A 26,369-nucleotide genomic window follows, 5' to 3' on the forward strand; every position below is an offset into this window, starting at 1 on the left:
TATTTTTTTAAATGAGGGTCAGGGTTCAAATTATTATTTTTTTAAATGAGGGTCAGGGTTCAAATATTTTTTTTAAATGAGGGTCAGGGTTCAAATATTTTTTTTAAATGAGGGTCAGGGTTCAAATTATTATTTTTAAACTTGTTTGGGTTCCAAACCGACTCCCCCAGTAAGCTTTTAAACTCCATTTGTTTTCCAAAGCAGGGGTTTGGAGTGGGTGGGGCCACCGCTTGGGCATCCACACCCAAGTGACCACATTTTGTAATGATTGGAAAAAAAGGTTGAAAATAAATCGGCGAGATTCTCCTATTGGCGGGAATGCGTTCAACAAATATCACGTCAACGGGTGCGAGTCATTGAAGTCTTTTCAAAGCACTAAAACAGCTGTTGGAAAACCCAGCGACAGCAAGAGGCAAAACTTAACTGAGCAGGTCAGACGCTCTCCCGGGGTTGAGACTTGTGCTGGTCCGCTTTGGCTCGTCACCAGATCCGTCAGCGCTGGACTTCTTATCCAGGTCGGCCTACGCGTGGGACGGCGTACGATCGGCCCCCGGCCTCCCCCCCAATCATCCGCAGCTGCGAGCTGTCACAGGTGTAACTCATTCAGCCTGGTTGTTCCCACGGCAACCACATCCCAGCCCACTACAGGACTGTACAAAAACATACATTCAAGCCATACTTGACTCATCGAGCCATTTTCAGCAGTAAAAAGTGAATGCTATTTAAACTCATTCGCTCCCATTGACGGCTATAGACGTCAAAAATTCATTTGAAATATTTCTATTAATTTGACTTTTGCCACTTTTGTTAAGAGTATGAAAAGTTAGAAAAAAATAAATATTGTACATTTGGAACTGATATAAAATTTGTGATTAATCGTGAGTTAATTATTGAAGTCATGTGATTAATTACAATTGAAATTTTTAATCGCCTGCAGCGAAAAAAAAAAAAAAAGATCATTAAAAATTTGAGGCGTCAGGCGATTACATTTTTTAAATTGTAATTAATCGCATGACTTGACTAGCTAACTCGCGATTAATCACAAATCTGTTCTAAATGTACAATAAAAAAAATTCTAGGTTTTCACACTCAAAAATGTTAAACTAATAGAAATAATTCAAAGGAACTTTTGACGTCAATAGCCGTCAATGGCAGTGAATGAGTTCATGCTGGAGCACACAGAAGGCTTTGATACAGCTTATGACATGAAAAGGTCGCCTAAAGCAATGGTAGTCATGACCAAAAATGGCCAGCATGTGTGGCATTAGAGTATAAGAGATCAGTCAGGGTCATTTTGCAACAAGCTCTTTTCCCCAGTGTTAGCAGTGTCTTAGCTCTATTCTAATGCTAATTGTTGCAAAATGGAAAAACAGATAGAAATATACTTTTTTTTTTTAAAGATTTTAATAGAACACAATATTGTGCGGGGCTTGCAAAATCAGCCGGGAGCGAAGGGGGTTGCTTCAGTGATAATGGCTAGGAGTGAATGAGTTAAAAGGTTATAAGTTGCTGCAACATCGATGCTAGTTTCGTTGCGTTATTAGCATTTAGCTGTACGGACTTTCCTTAGGCAACGCTATGTGGCTGTTTTTAAACAGTTTGTTTTGTTTGACAGTAAACTTCAAGTGGGCGTGGCAATGATCCACTTTTTGGGGCACTATCTGCCCAACTGTTGCTTGCTGGGAAGTGAGTTTATTTCAGTTCACCACTTAAAGCTGGATTATTTCCTGTTTGATCTTTTAGCACCACTTGTTGACCACGCGTTTAACTTGCCAACAAATGTCTGAAAGATTCAGGAAGCAAACATTATTTGAAAGCATCAACATTAAGGCCAAAACGAAGAGAGATCCCCGCGCCAGGATTCAAACCCAGAACCTCAGAACTGCTAGGCACAAATGCTACACAACCAGGGATGTCAAACGTGAAAAGGCAGCGAAAAAGTGAGGCAATATCTGAAGATTTGTAATTATTACATTTGAAATGTTGGTGGATGTTCACAAGACATTCGCTTTTGTGGGCCACATAAGATGACGTGGCGGGCCATATCTGGCCCCCGGGCCTCCGTTTGACACCCTGTGCATTAGACAGTTTATTGTCGTCAATGAATGACGTTTGTCGAGACAAGCGAGTACAACCCGGAAGGCACGCATGCTAACCGCTAGCCCCGCACGGTTCATCAGTTTTGAAAACCTGAAAACGTCCTTAAAAGCTTGGAGGTTTGTCCCGAGTGCTTGCCGCTTGTTCTAGAAGGCTGTTTTCTCCCCGGCGATGAGCTGCAGAGTGGCCGAGTCGTTGTGAAGATGCAAAGACGGCGGCCGCACATTCCGGCTCGTCGGCGCCTCCTGGGATTCGTCGTCAGGCTTCTCCGCCGCAGCGCCCCCTGCTGGCGGTCCGATGGCATCGCCAGCCTTCCCCGCCACGGGACTCGGCGACGCCGTCTCTTTCTTGGAGGCGTCCTCCAGGGTTTTGGTCGGAGTCCTCAGACTCTTTGCCACCCTCATGATGTCGGCATGGAGCTGCTGGTGCGAATCCGTCAGTCCGCGTTCCCGATCGCTCGCCGCCACCGCCGCCGCCGTCGTCGTCTCCTTCTCCGGAATCTCGTAAAAGCCGCTGGCCCCGCCGCTCTTGTCCTGCTGGTCCACGTACATCTTGGCGGGATACGACGACGGGAAGTAGGCGTTGAATTTACGCCGGCGCGTCAGGTAGACGGCGCCGCAGACGACCAGGAGCACAATCAGGACCAGGGACGCCGCCACCAGGACCAGGACCATGTGGTCTCGCAGGAAGTCCGCCACCTGGCTTAGCAAGTCCGGCGGCGAGGACCGGCGGTCCAAAGGGGTGGTGGAGGGGGTGACGTTGTCCGGTTCCTCGAGGTCGGTGCTGCCCTCGGCCCAGTTGTCCAAAACCAGTTTCATTTCACTCCAGGATCTGGAGACGACAACAGCAGCCACATCTCGGACTTGCTTTCATACAAAGACCAGATGACGTCGCGGACAGAAAAGCCGTGATGTCGGAATGATTGCATGACATCACCTCAAAGCGGCGATTGGTCATCCAATTGGATCGCTCCGAAGCGAACCCGAAACAATAGTTGCAAGTACAAATACTTTGTTACTCTACTTTAAAAGGAACGCCGACTGTCATGACAAGTTTGCTCTGCATTATTTATTTGGTTGTTGCTAACATTAACTATGAGATTCATTTTTCAAAAATCATTTTCAGTTGAACTCATTCACTGCCATATTTTGAACTATTTCTATAAGTTTCACATTTTTTTCCCACTTTTGTTAACAAGAGTATGAAAACCTAGAATTTTTTTTATTGTACATTTAGAACAGATATAAAATTTGTGATTAATCTTGAGTTAACTAGTGAAGTCATGGGATTAATTCAAATTTTTAATTGCCTGACGCCCCTAATTTTTAATTTTTTTTCAGGTAATTACATTTTTTAATTGTAATTAATTGCATGACTTCATTAGTTAACTCACGATTAATTTACAATAATTTTTTCTAGGTTTTCATACTCTTGTTAACAAAAGTGGAAAAAATGTTAAACTAGTAGAAATAGTTCAAATGAATTTTGTTTCTGACTTATTGAAGAATAGTAACGAGTTTATCCACCCAAAAAAGTTGCCCTTACAAGAAAATTTGTTGCATGTTGCATTTGTCAATTGTTGTATTTTCAAGCAGTTAAGCTTGCTTGGTTAACTTCTCCAGTTTGCTTAAATGTGACTTTATATATTTTTGGGATTTCCGCAGTCTGTGTTGAAGCCAAGTGAAACTTTATCTGGCCAAGGGGGCCGAGTTCACTTCTTTTTTTTTTTTTTTTCCTTACCCAAACATACACACACATGCCTGTGTGGTGTAACGTGACACACACATTCAAATGGAAAGTTTTTCTTTTTAAATCAGTGAAATGTACTCAAACTAAAAAAAAACTTAACTTAAAAAAAAAAAAAAAAAAAAGCTCCAATGTCCTCACACTGGAGGCTCCCTTGAAAGCATCACTGTAAGGAGTTCGCAGCCTCGCAAACCTCTGCTGCTGCGTTCAGTGTCTCGTTTATTTTCCATTCATCCCGACAGCTTGATGACGGATGGAAAATACTCACCAGCCGCCACCGACGTCGAAGAAGAAGATGAAGATCTGGTGTCGGTCAATGTGCGCCTGTGAAAGTCCAAATGTCAACGGCCAGCGCTGCAAACTGGTCCACATGTGCCGAATGTTTGAGACCGACGCCGTTGAAAAGCAGGAGACGGCCTCTTTCCCTCCCTCTCTCTCTCTCTCTCTCTCTCTCTTTCCCTCTCTCTCTTTCCCTCCCTCCCTCTCTTTCCCTCCCTCCTTCCCGCTTCCCTTCTTCATGGGCACTCCTCCCCCCGTCCGGTCCACACAGATTGTTCTTGTTAGCCAGGAGTTGACGCAGGATTGAGCTGCCTAGGTGGAGGTGGGGGTGGGGGGGGTCAAGTACGGGTTGGGGGTTGGGCCCGTTTCGTGGACACGTGCGCGCTGCTTACCAATCGGGTACCGATTAAGTGGAATATAATTCCGACAATAATCAGCCGATTAATGAAAACGATATAACGAATAAAATAACGTATTGTTTGGCCCCCTTCATGCTTATGATGATAAAAATATGAATTACAAGCAGAACGTATAGTCTGATTTGTTTGAATGATTTTTGCTGATTTTAAAAGAGCTTAATATCGGCCGATTAAATCAGGAAGCCGATTAATCACATGGCTGTATAAATGCGGCCTCGCCAACATTCGAGATGATGTCACGTGTATCGTTTCTTTTGCTCATTGTTTTCATTACTTTGTCCGCATTGCTTGACCAAATCCGGGAGACGGGTGAGCAATGCGAACCCGAGGGCGCTTTGACGCTAAATTCAGTTGACAGCAGAGGACAAAATGGCAGCCCTTCAAGATAGCTGGATTCATCTGTTTATTTCTTTCTTTATTTTATTTTATTATTCATTTTTACATTTTGACTTGAATTAATGTTGCTTCACGCACACATTTTAAAAGCAAAGCTTTGGACTCGGCACACGTGTCACGTTGTGGTCTTGTTTGAGCAAAACACTCAAACCGTCCTCCGTGTGCGACCCCAAAAACGAATGAATGCAGGTCAGGTCAGGCAGCGGCGGCGGCGGCTAATGCAGGAAGAAGTTAATGTTTCCTGTGTGGCCAACCTCCAGAATGGGGGTTGGAAAAAAGTGCAATTGGGGGGGGGAAGGGGGGGTGTTGAGCGCAGACTATCGGAAACAATGCAGCCTGATTTTTTTCTCCAGCTGCTAAAGTCGCACTTCTGACACTTTATATGGTCATCAGCGAGATGCCGATGACTCCGAGGTCGGCCGCTCGTCAGCGTTCAGCCGCTGTTTTCTTTTGCCGGGGAGCGAAAGGACACGTTCGCAAGTCAATGCGCGACGAGTGAACGCAGCACAAACGACGGAACTCACTTTTATTGGGACGATTCAAAAACTTCATCTCCTCATACAGGGAGTTCCACTTGTAAACAAACCCTTCTGTATTTGTACCTCGACTCAGGGGTGACCAAATTGACAAGTTTACTAATTATAAAACACAACAACCACATACTGTAGCTGTCTAACTAACAAACGTCTGCTATCCTAACGCTAACAAATTATAGCAAATGCTAAAGATGCGCTAATGAAACTAGCATCGAAATTGTGTTCGTTATTAAAGGAACCTTGAGGATTCAAAATGGAAAATTAATTTCCCCCCTCAAAATTCTATCCACAATACACCGTAATGACAACATGGGGGGGGAAGATCTTTTTGAAAATTTATTAGAAGCTGTCTAACAAACGTCTGCTATCCTAACGCTAACAAATCGTGGCAAATGCTAAAGATGCGCTAATGAAACTAGCATCGAAATTGTGTTTGTTATTAATGGAACCTTGAGGATTCAAAATGGCAACTTCATTTCCCCCCTCAAAATTCTATCCACAATACACCATAATGGCAACATGGGTGGGAGGGGGGGGGATATATTTTTGAAAATTTATTAGAAGCTGTCTAACAAACGTCTGCTATCCTAACGCTAACAAATTATAGCAAATGCTAAAGATGCGCTAATGAAACTAGCATCGAAATTGTGTTTGTTATTAATGGAACCTTGAGGATTCAAACTGGCAACTTCATTTCCCCCCTCAAAATTCTATCCACAATACACCATAATGACAACATGGGTGTGTGTGTGTGTGGGGGGGGGGTATATTTTTGAAAATTTATTAGAAGCTGTCTAACAAACGTCTGCTATCCTAACGCTAACAAATTATAGCAAATGCTAAAGATGCGCTAATGAAACTAGCATCGAAATTGTGTTTGTTATAGATGGAACCTTGAGGATTCAAACTGGAAAATTCATTTTCCCCCCTCAAAATTCTATCCACAATACACCATAATGACAACATGGGGGGGGGGGGGGGGCGTCATCTTTTTGAAAATTTATTAGAAATAAAAAGCTAAGAAATTCCATCAAATGTAGATGAGAAATGGGTCTGTCCAAAGATACAGCGCTTTGAAAAAAAAGGACACTTTTTTCACATTTTGTGACCTTACAACAACAAACTGAATGCACTTTGTTGAGACTTTATGGGATAAATTGACCGATACAAAGTCATGTTGTGAAGCGCCCAAAAAATGATTTATGCAATTTCAAAAAGTGGATATAAATAAATCTGAAAATGGTGCCGTGCATTTGTATTCAGGCTCTTGAAAGCAGGCTGATTATAAATGCGTAAGATTTTTATTTGCCCAAAAATGTGGAAAACTGTGTATTATTTCCGTTCCACTTTATAATATATATTTTGTGCTGGTGAAAAATCTCAATCAAAAACATTTATTTTGTGGTAATAAAGCGGTATGAACACATTTTCAAGGTACCATATTGAGAAATGATACAAATTGAGGTTGCAATTTGTATGAAAGTTAAATAAAAAGTAATGACCGAAGGCTGCAAATAAATGACGTAGCATTAGCCACCTAGCAAAGCGCAGCGAAAGCCCATGCGAAGAAGACTTCACCGTATCGTCCTGGATCAAGCCGGGCTCATTTCAGTCCCTTCTGACCTACAATCATCAACATACTTCCTTGACACCGACTATTACTTTCCTCTTCGCCAGGACATTGGCGCCATCTTGTGGCATCTTAGCGCGTTACCAAAACAAACACAAATAGGTCCGCTCCGCAAACATGCAACATTCGAACGGCAAACCCGAGAACTGCGAGCCAGACGTGCTAACCGCTCGGCCACCGCGCTGCCAGTCAACCAGTCTGCGACCGTCCAGAAAAAGCCGTCCTTCCTAAACACACCTGTCACTTTCCGGGAAGAAGCTGCTCAGGGTGAGGTTGTCGCTGATGTCCCCGTCGCTGTCCCCGTTGCTGTCCCCGCCGCTGTGGATCACCAGGACTCCGTTGGAGGCCGGACCGCGCGGTCTCGCGCCCGCGTAGCTCCTGTCGGGCAGAAGCGCCGACATGAAGGTCATCTCCGTCTGGTCCTGGGCCGTCCTCAGCTTGTACTTCCTGGTGGACAGTTTGGCGCAGAGGACGATGGTGGACACCATGAAGGCGGTGGCGAAGGCAGCCAGGCAGGCGATGGTCACCAGGCAGGGTTTGACCACCCCGCGAGGGGAGCACGACTGCTCCTTCGGGATGGGGGGAGGAGTCTTGGCGGGGGCGCAAGGTGCCGGAGTCCGAGCGGTCGCTGGGCTGGCGGAAGACGCTGAGCCGGAGCTCAGGCTTCTTGTAGCAGATCCGTCTTGAGACGTGATATAGGTATCAGTCCTTATTGTTGGTCCAGAATCTGGAAGACTGCTTGGACTTGTTACTGGGGGAGACCTTGGTGGTTCGGGTGTGGAGTTCAGTCTGGTAAGATCGGTGTTACTAGTCAAAGATGTCTTTTGGGTTGTCCCCAAACCTGGAGGGACTCGAGTAGACTTGGTGGTGGAGTTGGTTCTTGTTGGTTCAGCAGGTTTGAGGATCAGACTAGTAGGAGTGAAGGTACTAGTCAAAGATGTCATTGTGGGGGTTTTGTGACTTTGGATTGGGTCTAGAGTAGATTGGATACTGGTCCTTGGTGGTTCTGCTGTGGAAGTGTAACTGGTACGATTGGGATTTCCGGTTGTCCCAAAACCTTGGATCGGGACTGTAGTAGACTCTGGGACCGAGCTGGAACTCGAGGGTTTAAAAGGCTCTGGTGAGGAGATTGGACTTCTTGTGGTAGAAAGATTTAGAGGTTTCAAAGAGGCAGTAGCAGATCCACCAGTAGTCCCAAAACCTGTAGGACGGTCGTCTTTTTGGATGGGGACTGGAGTTGAATTTCCTTTTGACCAAGGGATGGAGCTGGTTCTTGTTGGTGGTTCCTGAGGGTCTAACGTGGAGGCCAGACTGGAAGGATCAGAGACAACAGGAGAAGATGTTTCTCTGAGTGTTTTTTGACTTTGGATTGGGACTAAAGTAGACCGGATGCTGTTCTTTGTGGCTTCAGGAGGCTCTGCTGGTCTGGAGATCAGACCTCTTGTGGCGGATTCGAAGGTCGGGTCAAAACTCTCAGGAGATGACGTCCTTTCAATTCCAAAACCTGCAGTACTGCTGTGGTCGTGGACTGGGAATGGACTAGAATCCTTTTTGGGGACCAAGCCTGGGGAAGATCCAGAAGACTGCAGACGCTCTGGAGAGTCCTCAAAGATGGTCGACAACCTGGTCTGCATTTCCACAGTGGCGGGGACGAGCAAACCAGCAGAGATGAAAATGGAAAACCCGCCAGAGAGCCCCCATAGCAGAAACCAGGTCATGCCGAGACCCGTCATCTGAAAGAACAACAAACGATTTGATTCGTTCCAAAGCAGCAGGACACTTCAAGACGCAGGAGGAACTTTTCTTTGTGCGAATTGTGACGAAATGTGATTTCACAAAACACACTTTTTCGCAATTTTTGTTTTGCCCACAAGGATCGCCAAAAGGTGACAAACTGATAAACGATCACCCAAATTCTAGCTCACACGATTGCTAACGTTAAGAGTCGTGATTTCAAAATGTTGCCTCGTAGCATTTGAGGATAAACTTTCCAGTTTTGAAAAATTTGGTTTTGAAAGGCGATTTATAGTCAGCAGTTGCCAATCGGTTTTCTTATTTCTAAAAGTATTCATTCCTGAATTGTAATCCCCCAAATGCCCCCCCCCCCCCGCCCCCCATCATGCTGTCGGTAGAAACCGCCAAAATTGAGAAGCAGAAGCTTTTTTTTTGCTGCAGCTGCCCGAGTGCATGCAGCAATTTGTGCAGAAAAAACAACAACCTCAAAGCACCAACGAGAAGAGAAGACGTTGCAGAATGTGGGCAAAGTTTCCTGTTTGTGAAAAGCTCGTCTACTTGGTCGTTGCTTTTTGTCACCCGAAAGACTTTTGAAAGACTTGCGATTGTATCAAACACGTTTGATGTCTTCGTCGGGCCAAAAACGATCGGAAACGACCACATCAAACATTTCACTAAGCGATTGCGGTGACGCCAGGAAAACTCGAAAACTTCCTCCTGACTTTGTTTCCAACCGTTGAAAATCGTTTGGCGTAAATCCAGCAACTTGACAATTAAGACTTGAATTTCGACACAATAACTTTAAAGCTTGCTACCGACTTAACGGTATGTGATCTACTTCTAGTACCGTAGTTGAATAGTGAACCCGGCATCATCATCATCATTATCATCATCATCATCAAAAGTGTCTTACCTGGAATCTCCAACAAAACGATGCGTTCAAGTCATGTCAGTGTGACAAAATGGCAGCGGCGATGATGACACGCCGCATGTCGACTGTGACGCATGGCCGAGAGAAACAGGAAATGTTCACATGAGAGAGAGAAAAAAAAAAAAAAAAGGTTTTGCGATACACGAGGCACTTCCACCCCGAGCGCCACTTCGGCAAGGAGGAAGTCGGATTCGAATGTGACAAGTTGCGCAAGGAAGCCGTCGCTCGCCCAGTTCTGCAAATGTGAGGCGTGAACCGCACTCGGGCCGTAGAGTCGACGAGGCACGCGGCGGCTCTTGTTGTAGACGTCGAGGCACACGTGAGCAACATGTGAAGAGGGACGCACGCTCGTCCGTGTGGCCTTCAAGTACAAACGAGGGGTTTCCCCCACACACACAAAATGCCTGCATTACATTTTCAAACCGATGCATAGCATTGATTCCGTCCAGTTCAACTGTAGAATCCATTTACAAGGTCTCAACTCTTTCTTAACTAGTCTCAAACATTCTCCAACAGTTTTTCTTATGGCAAGAAAAAACAACGGTTGAAAATATTCACATTTTCTTGCGTCAAGAAAAAAAAATTACGACTGTTGGAGAATGTTCCGAGAACCTTTTGAGAACATTTGAGACCTTTTAAGAACCCCGACATGAAATCAAGGTTTGCGGCCTTCACAAATGTTGAAAATATTCACATTTCCTTGCGTCAAGAAAAAAAACATTACGACTATTCCGAGAACCTTTTGAGAACATTTGAGACCTTTAAAGAACCCCGACATGAAATCAAGGTTTGCGGCCTTCACAAAAGTTGGCCCCTCAGTGGGATACGGGCTTCAGGATTACATTTATTTTTGGAACAATTATTTAAATACAGTTTTTATTTTCCTATCTTCAAATGTAAGAATATTTAGAGAACTTTTAAGATGTGCTGTAGAACACCAAGGATTCATTCAGGCACATTTTAGAGTATTTGAGAATATCTAAGAGTAGGTACTTTTTTAAAAGAAAAAACAAAAGTTGAAAATTTTCACATTTCCTTGCGTCAAGAAAAAAAAAATTATGACTGTTGGAGAATGTTCCAAAAACATTTTGAGAACATTTGAGACCTTTAAAGAACCCCGACATGAAATCAAGGTTTGCGGCCTTCACAAAAGTTGGCCCCTCAGTGGGATACGGGCTTCAGAATTATTTTATTTTTTATTTTAATAAGATTTATTTTTGGAACAATTATTTAAATACAGTTTTTATTTTCCTATCTTCAAAATGTAAGAATATTTAGAGAACTTTTAAGACGTGCTGTAGAACACCAAGGATTCATTCAGGCACATTTTAGAGTATTTGAGAATATCTGAGAGTAGGTACTTTTTTATTGAGTATTTCAGTAGATTTCAGAGTATTTAGGAAGTATTTGACAACAACTACAAGATGACTTTTAGGGAGTATTTCAGTAGTTTAAGAGTATTTAGGCAACTTTGATTGAGTATGTCAGAGATTTAAGAGGATTTGTGTCACTTTTCAGGAGGATTTCAGTAGATTTAAAAGTAAGTTTGGGTACTTTTAGGATCATGTTGAGGAAGTATTTGAGTATTCGTCCTCTTAACTTTTCTTCTTTCTTTCGACATTTTAGGTTGTTTTGACGCATTTAAAAGTCCACTGGGGTCACACGAAAGCAGAAATTTGCTCCTCAACTCGACAGACAAGCAAGCAGGCAACAATCATTGAGATTTTCTGTTTTGCAAAACAGCCACAACTTCAAATACAAAAAAAATATGACATCAAAATAAGAAAATCAGTTTTGCAGCATAACCATAGATTAAAAAAATAAATAAAATAAAGATTTTTTTTTTATTTATTTATAATAAATGTGTTTTGTGTTTAAAATAATCCTTCCAATTTTGTGTTTAACTCTTTGACTGCCAGACGTTTTCAGAAAAGGGATGCCGTGGGTGCCAGCCGATTTAAGCATTTTGGCTGATCTTTCAAGGTCCACAGAAAATGATGTGTTTGGACTATGGAAACACACGTACTGCCAAATGAAAGATTGGACTCTAATCTTTCATCAGAAAAAAAGTGTTTGTTTCTACCTTATTCCGTTTTTCAGTAATCAACAATAGAAAATGGTTAGTTTCACCTCTGTTTTGAAACAAACGTCTTTTAACGTCTTTGGTACTCCATAGGATTTTACTAAACGTTATTTAACGTTTTTGGCAGTCAAAGAGATAATGCAAGACAACCATTAATTATTTTGTTATTAAATATAGAAATAAACATTGAAAATAAGCCATCAAACTGCGTGTGTTCATTTTTGTTTGCGCGTTTCAGGAAAACCCCCAAAAGCTTTTGATGTCAGGTTTTGAGTGTAAAATCTTTATTATGTGCACAGAACTTATCGTCAGCGATGGCGGCGTGAAACACAAGCTGGGGGTTCGAGCGGTTCCTCGTCTCAACACCCGAAATGTCACGTGACAGGGCAGCATTTCTTTTGTTTATACTTTTAAAAATCCTCCACACTGACAAGAGGCACAACTACAGTTTGCACAACATCGTACGCCGGATATGCAAGCCCGTCGCCCACCTGGCCCAAAACCCCCCCAAATCTTACATTTCTTACACATTTGAAGGAATTCTTCCACATTCATCAATTGACAAAATGGTGGGCAACGGTTGGCTTGGGGTGGGGAGGGTGGGGAGGGTGGGGGGGCGGCTAGAGAAAATAAAAATGCTTAAAAAAAAAATCCTACCTGGAATGTACATAAAACAGGACAGAAAATTAAAAAAAAAAAATGTGCATGAAACTGCACACAAATAAGTCATAACGTAATATTTGGCAACACGGAAGATGATAAGAAATACTGATGCTACACTTTGAGAACAGATCACATGACTTTTAAAAAAAACTAAACGTAAGACTGTCCTTTTTTTCCCCCGTCTGTGTCGAGCGTGGAGAGAAAAGAGAAGAAAAAGGGGCAACGTGTGGGAAAGGGAGAAAAAAGTTCATCTTGGAATGTTGGCCTGGCGGCGCCAAATTGGGTCCAGCGAGGAAGAGGAGGAGGAGGAGGAGGAGGAGGAGGAGGAGGAGGAGGAGGAGGCGGGGCGGGGGGCGGGACTTACATGGCAACCTTGGCGACCTGCTCTTCCAGTCTGGCGATGCGCCGGTCCTGGAGGATGACGCGGTCCCGCAGAGACTTGAACTCTCGAAGCACCTCGTCCAGTTTATCTTCCATCTTTTGCTGGGGAAAAAAAAAAACACACACACATCGGCTTTGAAAGCGGCGCCGCATTCGCCGAATATGCGCTGATTCAAAAGTTTTGCAATTTGTTCCAACCACACTAATTTACGGGAACCGCACACGCCCCAATCGCGATGTCAGCAGAAGAAAGAAAGCAAAAGAAATTGCGATGTATACGACACACACATATACATACATACATGCTATACAGTATGAGACTTTTTTTTTTTTTTTTTTTTATCGTAATTAACTCATTCACTGCCATTGACGGCTATAGACGTCAAAAATTCATTTGAATTATTTCTATTAGTTACATTTTCCCCCCCACTTTTGCTAACAAGAGTATGAAACCCTAGAATTGTTTTTATTGTAATTTTAGAACAGATATAAAATTTGTGATTAATCGCGAGTTAACTAGTGAAGTCATGTGATTAATTACAATTGAAAATTTTTAGCGCCCGACGCCCCTACTAATTTTTTGGGGGATTAAAAATAAGGGGCGTCAGACGATTAAAATTTCGCATGACTTCAATAGTTGACTCACGATTAATCACAAATTTTATATCGGTTCCAAATGTACAATAAAAAAAATTCTAGGTTTTCATAAAAAACGAAAGGAAATGAATTTTTTTATGTTAAAATGTTAATAGAAACAGTTCACATAAATTTTTTACGTCTATAGTTGTCAATGGCAGTGAATGAGTGAATCACATGACTTCAATAGTTAATTTACGATTAATCGCAAATTTTATTACATTTTAATTTCTGCTCTAAATGTACAATAAAACATTGTTTTTGTTTGTTTTCATCCTCGTTAACATAAAAGTGGAACAAAATGTTAAACTAAGAAATATGGCTGCATTTTTTAGTCATTGGTAAAGTAATTTCTTAATAATTCATAAAATTGAGTCAAAATATCTAAAGATGTACTGTATTGTAAAAAAAAAAAAACGAGTGTGATATCGATTTGTGTTGAGGTCATTTTTCTGCCACTAGATGGCATAATTGCATTTGTAAGACGGTGACAATTCTGCGCATTTTTCTTTTCAGATTAAGAGCGATCTAATCTTTAACATGAAGGAACTTGTGAAATTCTGCACATTTTTAAAATGGTAAAATACAACTTGACCTCAGTCTCCGCAAATATATGCATTATTATTACGACATTTATTACCGCTTAATTTAGACGCGGACATGTCTGCTGCGTTGCGACCGGAATTCCCAGTACGGGCTTTCCAAGTAAGGGGCGGTCCAAAAAAATTGTTAAAGGAACTTTCAATGAAGTCAAAATGAAGCCAGTAATTTGAATAGCCCTACAACACACACACACACACGTTGGCAATTAAGCGTTGACTCACTGTTGCCGGCTGCGCGGGAGCATGAGACGAAAGGTTCTTGTGGACGTTGGAGGCATTTTCCGCCTTGGCGGCGGCGGCGCTGACGGCGCTGACTTTGGCCTCCAAGACGTTGGCTTTGACCACTTTGAGCTCTCGACTCTTGGTGGGCACGTAGCCGTCCTTGAGCGAGATGAGGACCGGCCCGCCGTTCTTGCCGGCGAACCACTCCTCCGCCTCCAGGGCGGGGTCGGGCCCCGCCGTGTCCGGGTAAAGGTCGACTTGGAACAGGTCCGACTGACAAGGGCGACAGGCGGCAAATCAGCCACAAAGCGAATAGGAGTGATGAGAGCGGCGCTTTTCAATTTCTTTCTTTTGTTTTGTTTGAAATTTTTTTGGATTTATGTAATGTAGGTTATTTGGATTTTTTTATTACAATTAATTAAATGTTATTTAAATGTCATTTCTTTGATTACTTTTCTGTCTCTTGTCCTTATTTTGTTTAGATTACCCCCCAATTTTTTTTTTACTACTTTATTCTTTATGTGTTATTTGTTGTTTAAATGATATACCTTTAGATTATATTATTGTTGTATCCATACAAATCTCATTCGTTTTTTTGTATTATTTAGTTGACATTTTTTTATTTTTAATTTTCATTCTATTTATTTTTCTTATTTTATTTCAATTCATTTTATCCATCTATCCACTTTCTATATTGCATATAATACATAAAAAAAAAAAAAACAGTTAAACTTTTTTATTTTAATTTTACACATGCACTTATTTCCTTGAATTTATTTTATTTTGATGATCTATTAAAGTCTGTCGCATCTTGGTAATCCATATTTGTTGAAAGGAGTTCATTTTATTAAACTTTTCTACATACTAAAATAGTTCTCAAATGTGTAAAAAACATTCGTCTAAATTGACTTTGGATCGAATATTTTTTGCTGTCGATTAATCAGCCCAAAAACGCTCGGTTCAAAACAGCCGTCAATGGCAGTGAATGGAAAAAAAAAAAAGAAGACAAGATTATTACAAATTTGGGGCGACAGGCAATTAAAATGATTAATTGTAATTAATCGCATGACTTGACTAGTTAACTCACGATTAATTACAAATTTTATATCTGTTCTAGATGTACAATAAAAAAATTCTAGGTTTTCACACGCTTGTTAACTCATTCACTGCCATTGACAGCTTTAGACGTCAAAAATTCATTTGAACTATTTTTATGAGTTTAACATTTTTTTTCCATTTTTGTTAACAAGAGTATGAAAACCTAGAATTTTTAGAATATATATTTTTTTGTACATTTAGAACAGATATAAAATTTGTGATTAATCGTGAGTTAACTAGTGAAGTCATGCAATTAATTACGATTACAAATTTTAATAATTAAATAATTTCTTCTATAAAAAAACTTTTATTTTTCTATTTTTAATAATTGATTTTTTTTAAAGAAAATATTTTAAAAAATAGGGGCGTCGGGCGATAATTTTTAAACGTAATTAATCGCATTACTTCACTACTTAACTCACGATTAATCACAAATTTTATATCTGTTCTAATACAAAAATAAAAATCATTTTTTCCATACTTTTGTTAACAAAAGTGGGGAAAAATTGTTAAACTAATAGAAATAGAAAAAAATAATTTTTGACGTCTATAGCCGTCAATGGCAGTGAATGAGTTGATGTCTCCTGCATGATAAATAAGTGGCACAAATAAATGTTCCCTTACCTTCCGGGGCACCGTCATGATGATTGGCTCACATTTTCTCTCCTGTAATTTGTAGAATCTGACAAGAAGAAATCGAAAATGAATCCACTCCATCACGGTTATTATGATAAAGAGCGCCGATGAAATGTGGATTTTTTTCCCCCCGATATTGTCAGTTGTGGTCCCTACCTGGCAATTTCACATTTGTTGACATCGAGCCCGCGTTTGGGCATGTGGCCCATCCCCCTCTGCGGCTCCTTGGTGGAGAAGGTGTTGAGGTAGTGCACGTACGGCGCCTCGTCCGTGATCTCAAAGTAGCGGATGCTGCTGTCGCCCTGCGGACGGGCCGCACCCGCACGATGAGGGCGGGGGAGGGGGGAGGGGGGGTAGGGGGAGGAGACGGAAAGGTGCGAGGGAGGCGGCGCCGGGCTCACCTTTCCGCACAGGTAGACGATGTTGGTGTCGGGGTCGAAGAAGGGCAGCAGGACGCCGTTGCTGGAGTCCATCTCTTGGACGCAAATGGGCTCGTCCATGTTGTCCTGCCGGCACAAGTCGGACCGTCTTTTCTTTAAGAGCGATCTTACGTCACTTTTGGACTGACGACCGACTGCACCTTTTCAGAACAGCCGCTTGATAAAGCAACACCTCAAAATGGACGCCTACCCACCCCCATGCACCCAAAAATATATTAAAAAAAAAAAACAATCATTTGATGTGGTCTTTGAGTTTGTCCCATCAGGGATGCGTTTGACGGACTTTGTACGCCGGACGGCCTTCCTGAAGCGACACACGCATTTCATCCGGTTCCGAGTCACTTCAAAGGCTCAGAGTTGGCGAGGATGCAGATGATGATCCTGGCTCAGTTAGGAACCCGTAAAAAAAAAAAAAAAAAAAAGGAGAGCAATGATGATGACATGTCAAATTGGTAAAATTACCGAATGAACAATACTGAGCTCTCCAGAAAAAAATTAAAAATTTAAAAAAAAAAAAAAAAAAAAGGAGCCCGTGCTGGCCACTACATTTCAAAATTCAATTAGAGAATCAAATGTGGCAAAAGCGTCCTCATGTGGCAAAAAATCAAAATTGCATTTGAATTCTACACTTCAACAATTTCCTTTCCGACATTTGGACCATTTTGCCGGTGCGGGTCACAAATGGAATTTGCGCTGTTAAGCTCCTTTTTTTTTGCACGTCGCATTAGCATTTCATACCCAATGTGTTTTTTCAGGTATCGATAATTAGTAGTCAAGGACGCCGATAACCAATATTTGGAGCCAGTATTCATTTTCACTAAAAGGGAAAATATTGGGCATCAAAATTGCTCTTAATTTTTGGGGGATTTTAAAGCATATGTCTATTGAACAATTTTTAAGGTTAGTAAAATATTGGATTATTATTTTTTTTTTTAATCTTAGTCAATAGACACGGTGGTTTTAAAAATCTAACAAAAAGTTCAGAGGTCTCCCAGGGGCAGTCGCATGTTTTCAAAAGTTAAATAAAAAATAAAAAAAATAAAAAAATAAATAAATATATATATATATATATATATATATGTGTATATGTATATATATATGTATATATATTTAAAAAAAAAACATTTATTACATTTTTTTTAATTGATTTGTTTGTTTGTTTTTTTAAAAAAAGGAGAGCAATGATGATGTCAAATCGAATGAACAATACTGAGCTCTCCTGAAGAAGAAGAAGAAAAAAAATTTTTTTTAACAATTGTTTCCTACAGGAAATAAAGTATTAAAAATATCTGAAGTATTACAATTTTACTTATCTTAGTTTTAATTTCAAACAAAAACAGAAGGTGCAGATTACATTTTTTTTAAAAATTAAATTAATTCCCTGAAATTAACACTTAAAAAAAAAGATGTATTATAAAATGGCCGATGCCAATATTCGTCAAAATGCTGAATATCGGCGCTGATAATTGGCCCAATTAGCTAATTATAGTAAAATATTTTCCAAATATTTTTTTTATTTTATTTATGTACAACCGACTACCATCATCACCAATCATTTTATAAAACCAAAAAATAATCCCTTAATGTATATAAAGGTGTTTACTAATTTTGAAAACAATTTTCAATAAAGTAAGCAATTATTGAAATAGAAAAAAAAGATTAGAAAATTAACTCATACATTTAAATGAAGCAATTTTAAGGTTGTCAAATGAGTGCAAGAAACACTAAAGGACTTGTGAGCATGTAAATAGTGTAAGACCCCCCCCAGGCCATACTTTGCCCACCGCAACAACCCAGCAGCATTCACGTTGCACTACGACGCCCCCCGGTGGAGACGCACAACATTACTGAGTGATTTCCCAGGAAGAGCGTCGACGTACGGTTTTCCAAAGCGCAAGCTGGCGCTCGCTCATGCGGCTGAATCCGGTGGTGAAGATCTTTCCGTCCGCCAGGAAGATCGCTCGCATTGGCCGAGCCCCCTCGTGGGCTTTGTCCTTCTCCTGGAAACACAAAAAACGCTCATCGCACCGGCCTGCTTTTCTTTTCTTTTCTTTTCTTTTCTTTACAGTCGAAGGAACGGTCGGGCCGCTCACCACCACGATCTTCTTCTTGCGGGGGTCCACCACGCGGACCTTTTTGTCCTTGCAGGCGGTGCACAAGAGGCTCCCGTTGCGGCTCCAGCTGACGCTAAAGATGACGTCGGGATGCATGTCGTCCAGGCTGATCATGGCCTCGCCCGTGCCCACGTTCCAGATGATCACCTGGTTGTCGCACCCTGACGTGGACGTGGACGACGCAACCAGCGTTAGACGGGGCCAATTTCGGATCACGGTCAGTAAAGGTGCGATTATCGCACGTCTCCGAAGCAGTCAAGACATACCGATAATCGGGCCTGATTATTGGATGTCTCTAAAATATGGTGAGTGATTATCCTGTGGTGTGTTATAATAATCAGAACACATTTCTGCCTTTTGCCCCATTTGATTAAAGATAAATGTGTCTGAAAGATGAAAAAGAATCCTTTTCCTTCCCGATCCGCTCGGAATTCGATTTTTTTCAGATTCGATTGGACTCACTTCAGTTCAATCTGATATAAAAAAATTTTTTTTTTAACTCCACAAACATTAAATTCCAACTCAAATTTTGCAGAGGCAGCAACTGGTTAAATGATTGATTTATTATTGAGCGCAAAACGTTATAATGACTTCATTGACATCAGCATGGATGAGATGAAAATATTTTCATCTTCCTAATTCAGTAATTGTAAATATAAATGAAAAAAATTCTGAATGGTCATGTCTTGCATAAATGAAAGAAAATACTTTGAAATTCATGTTAACAGTAAATTTAAAAAAACAGTAAGAAAAAAAAAATCGGCCTTTAAAATTCTATTCTCTTGTTAATTTATGTAGAAGAAAAGAGATATTAAAATAATCAATTCATAGTTTTATGAATCGATACCATGCTCGAAAAAGGTACATCGATTATTTGATTTTTTTAAACTCAGTCCTAATACCAACAATCCAAAAGTAAAAAACATTTTTCCTCCCGTGTGATTATCAGATGTTGCCTCTAAATGCTTTTTCTTTTTTTTTTCCTGGAGATGCTGCTTATCCTGCGGCTTATATGAGATTTTTCCTCCCCGAGTCGCACGGAAAAAATAATCGGCACCGACAATCGTGCCATCTCTAGAACGCCATCCACGATAAGCGCAGCCAAAAGCAATTTCTTTCGCGTGCGGATTTTCACATTTCAACAATCGGCGAAGATGTCAAAAAGGCGGGACCAAATGAAAGCAAAAGCAAAAAAAAGCGTACCGGCGCTGAGGAGAACGTTGCGAGCGGTGGGGTGCCAAGACACGATGCCCACCCTCTTGGAGTGACCCTCCAGGACCACCACCGCCTCGGAGAGGGGAGAATCCAGCCCGTTCTCTGGGATTTGCCAAACCTGCCACGGGAAAAAAATACACTCAACCAAAAGCTCCACGTGGGAAAAAGTACAACAAAGTCTGTATCCCCAAAAAAATAAAAAATCAATAAATTAGAGGTGAGTTCATTTAAAGTTCCGTTAAACCCGTACTGGGGGAATTACAGTCAAGTTGTATCTTACGATTTTAAAAATGTGCAGAATTCCACAAATAATTTCATTTTTTTAAAGATGAGTTAGCTCTTAAGATGACAAGAAAATGCACAGAACTGTTACCAACGCCTTACATATGCAATTATGCTGTCTAGGGGCAGAAATATGACCTCAACACAAATCAATATCACACTCGTTTTTTTTTTTTTTTTTACAACACAGCACATCTTTTGAATTTTAACTCAATTTTACGAATTATTAGGAAATTACTTTATCAATGACTAAAAGATGCAGCCATATTTTTTCCACACTTATGTTAACAAGAGTATGAAAACTTGGAAAAACATGTTATTGTACATTTTTATTAATCCTAAATTAACTATTAAAGTCATGCAATAAATTACAATTATAAATGTTAATCGCCTTAAAAAAATTAGGAGAGATCACGATAGTATTATGATTGCATTTTTGTATCATTACGCATATTTTAAAATTAATTTACTATTAGTGTTTTTCTCACTATGCATATTTGGAATAAATCATACAAAAAAAAATATTTACAGTTAGCATTTTTGCTCATTGCGCATGCTTTTTTTTTTTTACGAAATACCAAACCTACATTTTTATTTATTATAGTGGCATTTTTACTCATTGAGTATATTTTTTTTTCAATAAATTACCCTTTTTTTTTTTACAATACATATTATTTGCTCATTTAGTACAAAAAAATATATACACTGTATATATACTTTTTTTAAGTGATACAAAAAAAACATTTTCATTGACTAAATTCCATTTTGAGTTTTATTTCTGCTGATGCAAACATGTTTAATAAATAATAGCAAATAATCCAATTCATATTCAATGCATTATAAATTTTGCTCATTAGACACACTTAAAAAAAAAAAGAAGTAAAATAAAAATGTTATTGACTGTGCAGACATTTTTGGAGATTACAAACATCTGTAAGATTTTTTTTCATCCAATATTTATTGACAATTTTATCTTTTTTTGCTCCATAATTTGTATTTAATTTTAATTTATGCATCAGAAAAAAATCTACATTTAAGCTTATAATGTCAACTATTAACTTATTTCTCTACTTCAAAGCCCATTATTAGCCCTCACAAATAGTGCTGTCAATATCGAATATTTTTAGAATCGTTTAATCAATCGATTAATTTGATTCATTAGAATTTTGCATTTAAGTGTATTAAACCCCCCCCCCCCCACACACACACACTGATTACATTTTAATTTAAAAAATGGCTCCAAACGATTATTTTAATAATTAAAATAGTTGTCGATCAATTTGATAATCGATTACGTGTCAATGATTTTTGACAGCTCTACTCACAAATGAGTCGCCCCTAAAGGACAGATCACATGACCAAAAGGCGGTTCTTACCATAACGGTGCAGTCCTCGGAGCCGCTGGCGATGACGAGGTCATTGTGAGGACACCAGTCGATGTCCAGCACCGGACCCGTGTGGCCGCACACCGTCGGGAACACCTTGTCGATGCGGCCCGTCTACGAGAGACACCGGCACCCGCCGGGTGTTGGCCGCCGTTATTAAGTCGATCGAGTATCCATCCCATAACTGATCAATTATTAATAAGGTGGAAGCGTCGTCAAATTGCTAAAGTGGAACACGTTTTCATGACCTTTATGTGATATTTTTTCATGAGTCAAAACCTAGGATTTGGGTTGGTGTTGGATTTCACTTGGTTTTGTCTTTCTTTCCTTTGATCCTTCCTCTGGTCTCCTGACAACTTCATGACTCTGGCGGGACTCTGACGTATCCGATTAAGGTGAGGGGATGGGATTTTAAAAATGATGATGGCATGTTGACTCGGTAAGACTGCCGAATAAACAATACTGAGCTCTCAATAAAAAAAATTTTTTTAAAAGAAGCAATTATTATAAAGGTGTTTTCATGACTTTTAAGTGATTTTTTCCCCCTTTTAATTATTAATGAGTCAAAACCTAGGGTTTGGGGCAAACCTACTCGGTAAATAGAAAATTCTAGCAATAATTGCCTTTTTCTAGATATTTTGAACAAACTTCTGAGTGCTGCTTTACACAATCATGCCAAATCAAATGAGTTACGTTCAACCCAATTTAAGAGAATAATGAGATTTTTATTTTGGACAATTCTTTATTACTTTCGTCAAAGTTTTAGACACAAGATGACTTAACTATGTCGTTAAACAATGTTTGCCTTTAAGTGCAAAATAATTCACCCGTTTAAAAAAAACACTTCAAAAGGATTTGTTTTTCAAGAGCATTTGCTTCTTTAAATAAAGCAAAAATCCCTCCTTTCAGGTCACTTTTTTTGGCATTGCCTTTTGTTTTATATACATGTAAATTTATTTTTGCTTTTAATTGAAAATAGTGTAAATAACTGATCATCCAATGCATTGACTTGATTTATTGATTGATTAAAAAATGGAAAGTATAAGTAAGAAAGTACAAGTAGTTGTTTTGCCAGCAGTTTTTCTGCAATCTTAAGACACGGTAGGCAACATACTGATGGGTCTTATCATTGATTTTGTTTCATTTGCTATTTTTAGGGCTTGGTCACGTTCTTTTATAAGTTTAATGATATCTGTATTTATCCCAGGAACTTTCTTCTTATGACGCTTATGTTTCGATTATTACCAAAATAACGCTGATGATTATTTTCCTCATAATCGAGCAGCCCTTTTCGCCCACTCGGATTATTATTCCGCTGCGAATTATGAGGCCGCCTCAGTTGGTGTCAAATTTTACAGCTCATTAAGTCCAAGTGATGATTCGGAAACACGAAGCCGCTAGCCTAACTTCCCCCCCCCCATTAAGCGTCTCACATGATGTTCATTGATGAAACTGGAACGCAACACTGCAGGCATTGATTGGCTGCTTTTTTTTATGGTTCGGGCATTGATTCAGCACATGTTCTAAAAACTATCGATCCATGTGATATGATCGGGGGTTCAGGACCCGGGTTAAGTTTTTTTTTTTTTTAATCATGGGGGGAGGGGGGGGGGGGCTGACCTTGTGCAAAGGCAGGACCAGGAAGGCTCCGCCGCCGCTGGCCTCGATGATGATGGCGACGAACTTGGGGTTGACGGCGCAGAAGGAGCTGTCCCATGTGACCCGGGAGACGCGGATGTCGTCGTAGCACTGGTCGTTTCTCACCGCCTGGCCGAAGACGTGGCGGAACTTGCTCTGTCGCACAACTCGCCGCAACATGTCTGCCGGGAGAGCGCCAACGGACCACGCGTCAGTCGACACAAGACGCCACATGGACGCCGTGCGTTTACATTCGACTAAGAGTCTACCAGTTATTGAAAGTAGGGATGGACAAACTCTTCCAATGACAGCCACATACAGAAAAATGCAACAAAAAAAATGTGACCCATCCTTGGACACTTTTTTTAATTCAATCATCAGATTTGTTTTTTTCTAGAGTAGTTTTATATTATACATCAATTAAATGGGTTATTGGTCAACTTTTTTCTGTGGTATTTATTGTTACACATGACAAAAACATTGGCTTCGTTAGCCGCGGAATAGCAGCTAACTCCTACCATGCTAACCGCTATCAAACCTTGAGGCTGATGTTAGGCAAAGTCGATACGGTTTTGGCTAAAGAAAGCCAAGCTGGCAACTTTCCCAGATTATGTGAAACAGTCTTGACTCTCCATAATGGCAGACAAACGACGACATAGCGTGTGATTGAAAACTATTGAAATGCTGGGGGGCAGGGGTCAAGCAGTGCTACACCAAGTGAGGAAATGATGCTATGAGTCGAAAATGGGTAGAACAGGACAGGGCGAGATGGGACAGGGCAGTTTAGGACAGTGGTGGTGTTGAGGTGTGCAGTAATGCCATTCTACAAAAACCTCCAAATTCTGCTGATGTTAAAGACACTACTATGCATATTTTTGACACATGGACTCAATTATCACCCCAAATATGTGTGATGTTTACTTTTAATTCCTGACATTTGACTTTATACCGCTGCAGCTTGTTTCGTTTCTCTTTTTTGTTGTTGTTTTTTTTTCAAACACAATGTCCCCAGCGACAGATGTGAAGCAAAGGAGGCAACATCTGCACTGGGCTAACTAAAACAATGGTAGTGACTAGCCGCTAATGTTAGCCACCACCGAACAGAGACTCATATTGGTCATTTTCAATCATGTTGCTTACATCTTCCAGACGTGAATAGTGTCTATGGCCTTTTAAAATCCGCGCAGTGTGTATTTGAATCCATTTTAATCACTTCCGCAACGTTTTTTAGCGACTTGGCTAGCCACCCAAGCTAACATTCTCGTTGAAGAGAACGGGTCGGGTGGATGTTTAGTTAATAAGATCCAGATGCTTGCCCTCAACAGTTTGCTGTTCTCTAACACGTTTTTCGTTTTTGCAATTTTATAATGTTAATATGAAATATAATAGAATGTTAAAATCGGATAGTGGATGACGTGTTTGGTAGCCCAGCGGTGAGTCGCTTCGCTCTGCCCGACCGGCTGGCGGCTGGTTCATTCGGAGCAGCCGCGGCACACTGAATAGCCATTTCACGGCAAATGCTGGGTTGTTTGAACACAAATGACAAGGTAATGAGTAATATTTTAACGTGTCGACTATAAAATACAAACGAGTGACATTTTCTGTCGTGGTCTGTCGCCCTCAGTGTTGGACATCTGGCGGGCTAACCTCGCCTAGCGTAGCCTAGCCGCCTAGCTTAGCCTAGCCCGCTAGCCGCGGTCGCGGTGGACCGCCGCCAGCTGACGCAAGTGCAGATATTTCCACCCAGCCCAGCCTACGAGCTATCGGATGCTGCGGAGCCCCCCGGCCGACACGTAAAACGCCCCCAGGAAAAGCTCCAAAGCTAAGTAAAAAACCCACATTGTTGCTCGTCTTACCTCCAAAATCGATGCAATTCTTTCCCGAGGACAATCAATCACGACACATGAATGTGTGGAGTTTTTAGGCGCGCCCTTATCCTGCAGGACGTTCTTCCAGTATCCCTTGTCTCCACACACACACATACACGCACACACACACGGACTTACGCACGCACACGCGGCCACAAAACGCCTGATTTTTGTCTTGAAATTCCAACTTCCTCGTCTTATGGCTGTGCGTGCGTCGGGATGCCGGCTGTGGAATTTCGCATCCCCTTTGCGATCATCACCTGCATGAAACTGCCGCTTGTTCTTCTGCCCCGAAAAAGCACCGTTAGTTACATTCAATGGGCTTTGGCGATGGGCTACTGCACATGCGCACACGGAGGCGCTGGATGCCACGAATGTGTGAATGGAGACCAGAGGGGAGGGGGGAAAGCGAAAGGGGGAGGGGGCGGCTGCTCCGGGAAGGAAGATGGGTGGATGCTGAGGGGAACTAGACCAAAAATGTAGGGACAGCAAGACCAGTAGATGGTGGACATACAGTATGTTAATGTTGATATTATCCACACACACATAACATTTGTAAGGCTCACATTTAGATGAGTTTAAAAAAATACAAGTGAAGGCACGCAACGTCCATCCATGAATCCGTTTTCTACAGTGCTTGTGGTCATTTGGGTTGCGAGCAACTCGAGCCTAACCCAAACGAGATCAGGCAGGAGGCATCCTACACCCTGGACTGGTTGCCAGTCAGGTTTTGGAAATATTGTCGGTGGCGGCACATCCCAACATACCTTTCTTTGGCGACGGGTGGTTTTCTTGCAGCCTCTCTTTGGACTTCTTTGGGACGTCAAAGGCATTCTTCATCTGGGACACTTTGATGCTCAGATTCTGCTCCGTCACCCTGGCCAGGGTTTTGGCCCCTTCCGTTGTGACCCGGTCCTGACTTCTTTTTATGGATTCCTTGACCAGTTCAGACACTGGTTTGTAGGAATCGGCATTATCTCCAGTGCCCCGATCCGGTTTGCAGTTAGTCTCATTGTCTTGTGGATTTGACCTTTCAGGCAGGAGCGTTCTTCTCAAAGTTTGTTGGGTTTCTTGGTCTAAATCGACCTCGGAGACAAACGGATTTCGGGCCTTTTTTGCGACTGGCGGCGGCGGCGGCGGTGGTGCTGCAGCTGCTTTTTTGTATCGATTCCGTCTCTCCAGGAAGACCCTCCTCTGGAACATGTCCAAGTCTAAGGGATCCTCGTCCGGAGACAACTGCGCCACTCTGGAGCAGTAGTCAAAGTCGACCAGGCCTCCATACTCATTGTCCATGCGGTCCAGGGACAAATGTTCCCAAGGACTGAGGTCCACCGACAG

At 41.3% G+C, this 26,369-nt stretch overlaps 2 protein-coding genes across 2 annotated transcripts; both read right to left on the reverse strand.

Moving 5' to 3' along the window:
• Positions 1–1,676: 1,676 nt before the first annotated feature.
• LOC144034081 (uncharacterized) lies at positions 1,677–11,979 on the reverse strand. The gene is made up of 3 exons (XM_077542627.1): positions 9,751–11,979; positions 7,341–8,836; positions 1,677–2,928 (listed from the first exon to the last, which is right to left on the reverse strand). The coding sequence occupies exons 2-3, from the start codon at positions 8,834–8,836 to the stop codon at positions 2,244–2,246; spliced, it is 2,181 nt and encodes a 726-aa protein (XP_077398753.1). The 5' UTR covers positions 9,751–11,979; the 3' UTR covers positions 1,677–2,243.
• Positions 11,980–12,113: 134 nt separating this feature from the next.
• On the reverse strand, positions 12,114–25,384 carry LOC144034082 (coronin-1C-A-like). The gene is made up of 11 exons (XM_077542628.1): positions 25,020–25,384; positions 23,146–23,345; positions 21,517–21,639; positions 19,847–19,976; positions 18,623–18,804; positions 18,410–18,529; positions 16,491–16,595; positions 16,246–16,391; positions 16,078–16,135; positions 14,356–14,628; positions 12,114–12,997 (listed from the first exon to the last, which is right to left on the reverse strand). The coding sequence occupies exons 2-11, from the start codon at positions 23,341–23,343 to the stop codon at positions 12,875–12,877; spliced, it is 1,458 nt and encodes a 485-aa protein (XP_077398754.1). The 5' UTR covers positions 23,344–23,345; positions 25,020–25,384; the 3' UTR covers positions 12,114–12,874.
• Between the last annotated feature and the right edge of the window lie 985 nt (positions 25,385–26,369).

This window comes from Vanacampus margaritifer, chromosome 14, assembly GCF_051991255.1.
Source record: "Vanacampus margaritifer isolate UIUO_Vmar chromosome 14, RoL_Vmar_1.0, whole genome shotgun sequence".
Lineage (NCBI taxonomy): Eukaryota > Metazoa > Chordata > Actinopteri > Syngnathiformes > Syngnathidae > Vanacampus > Vanacampus margaritifer.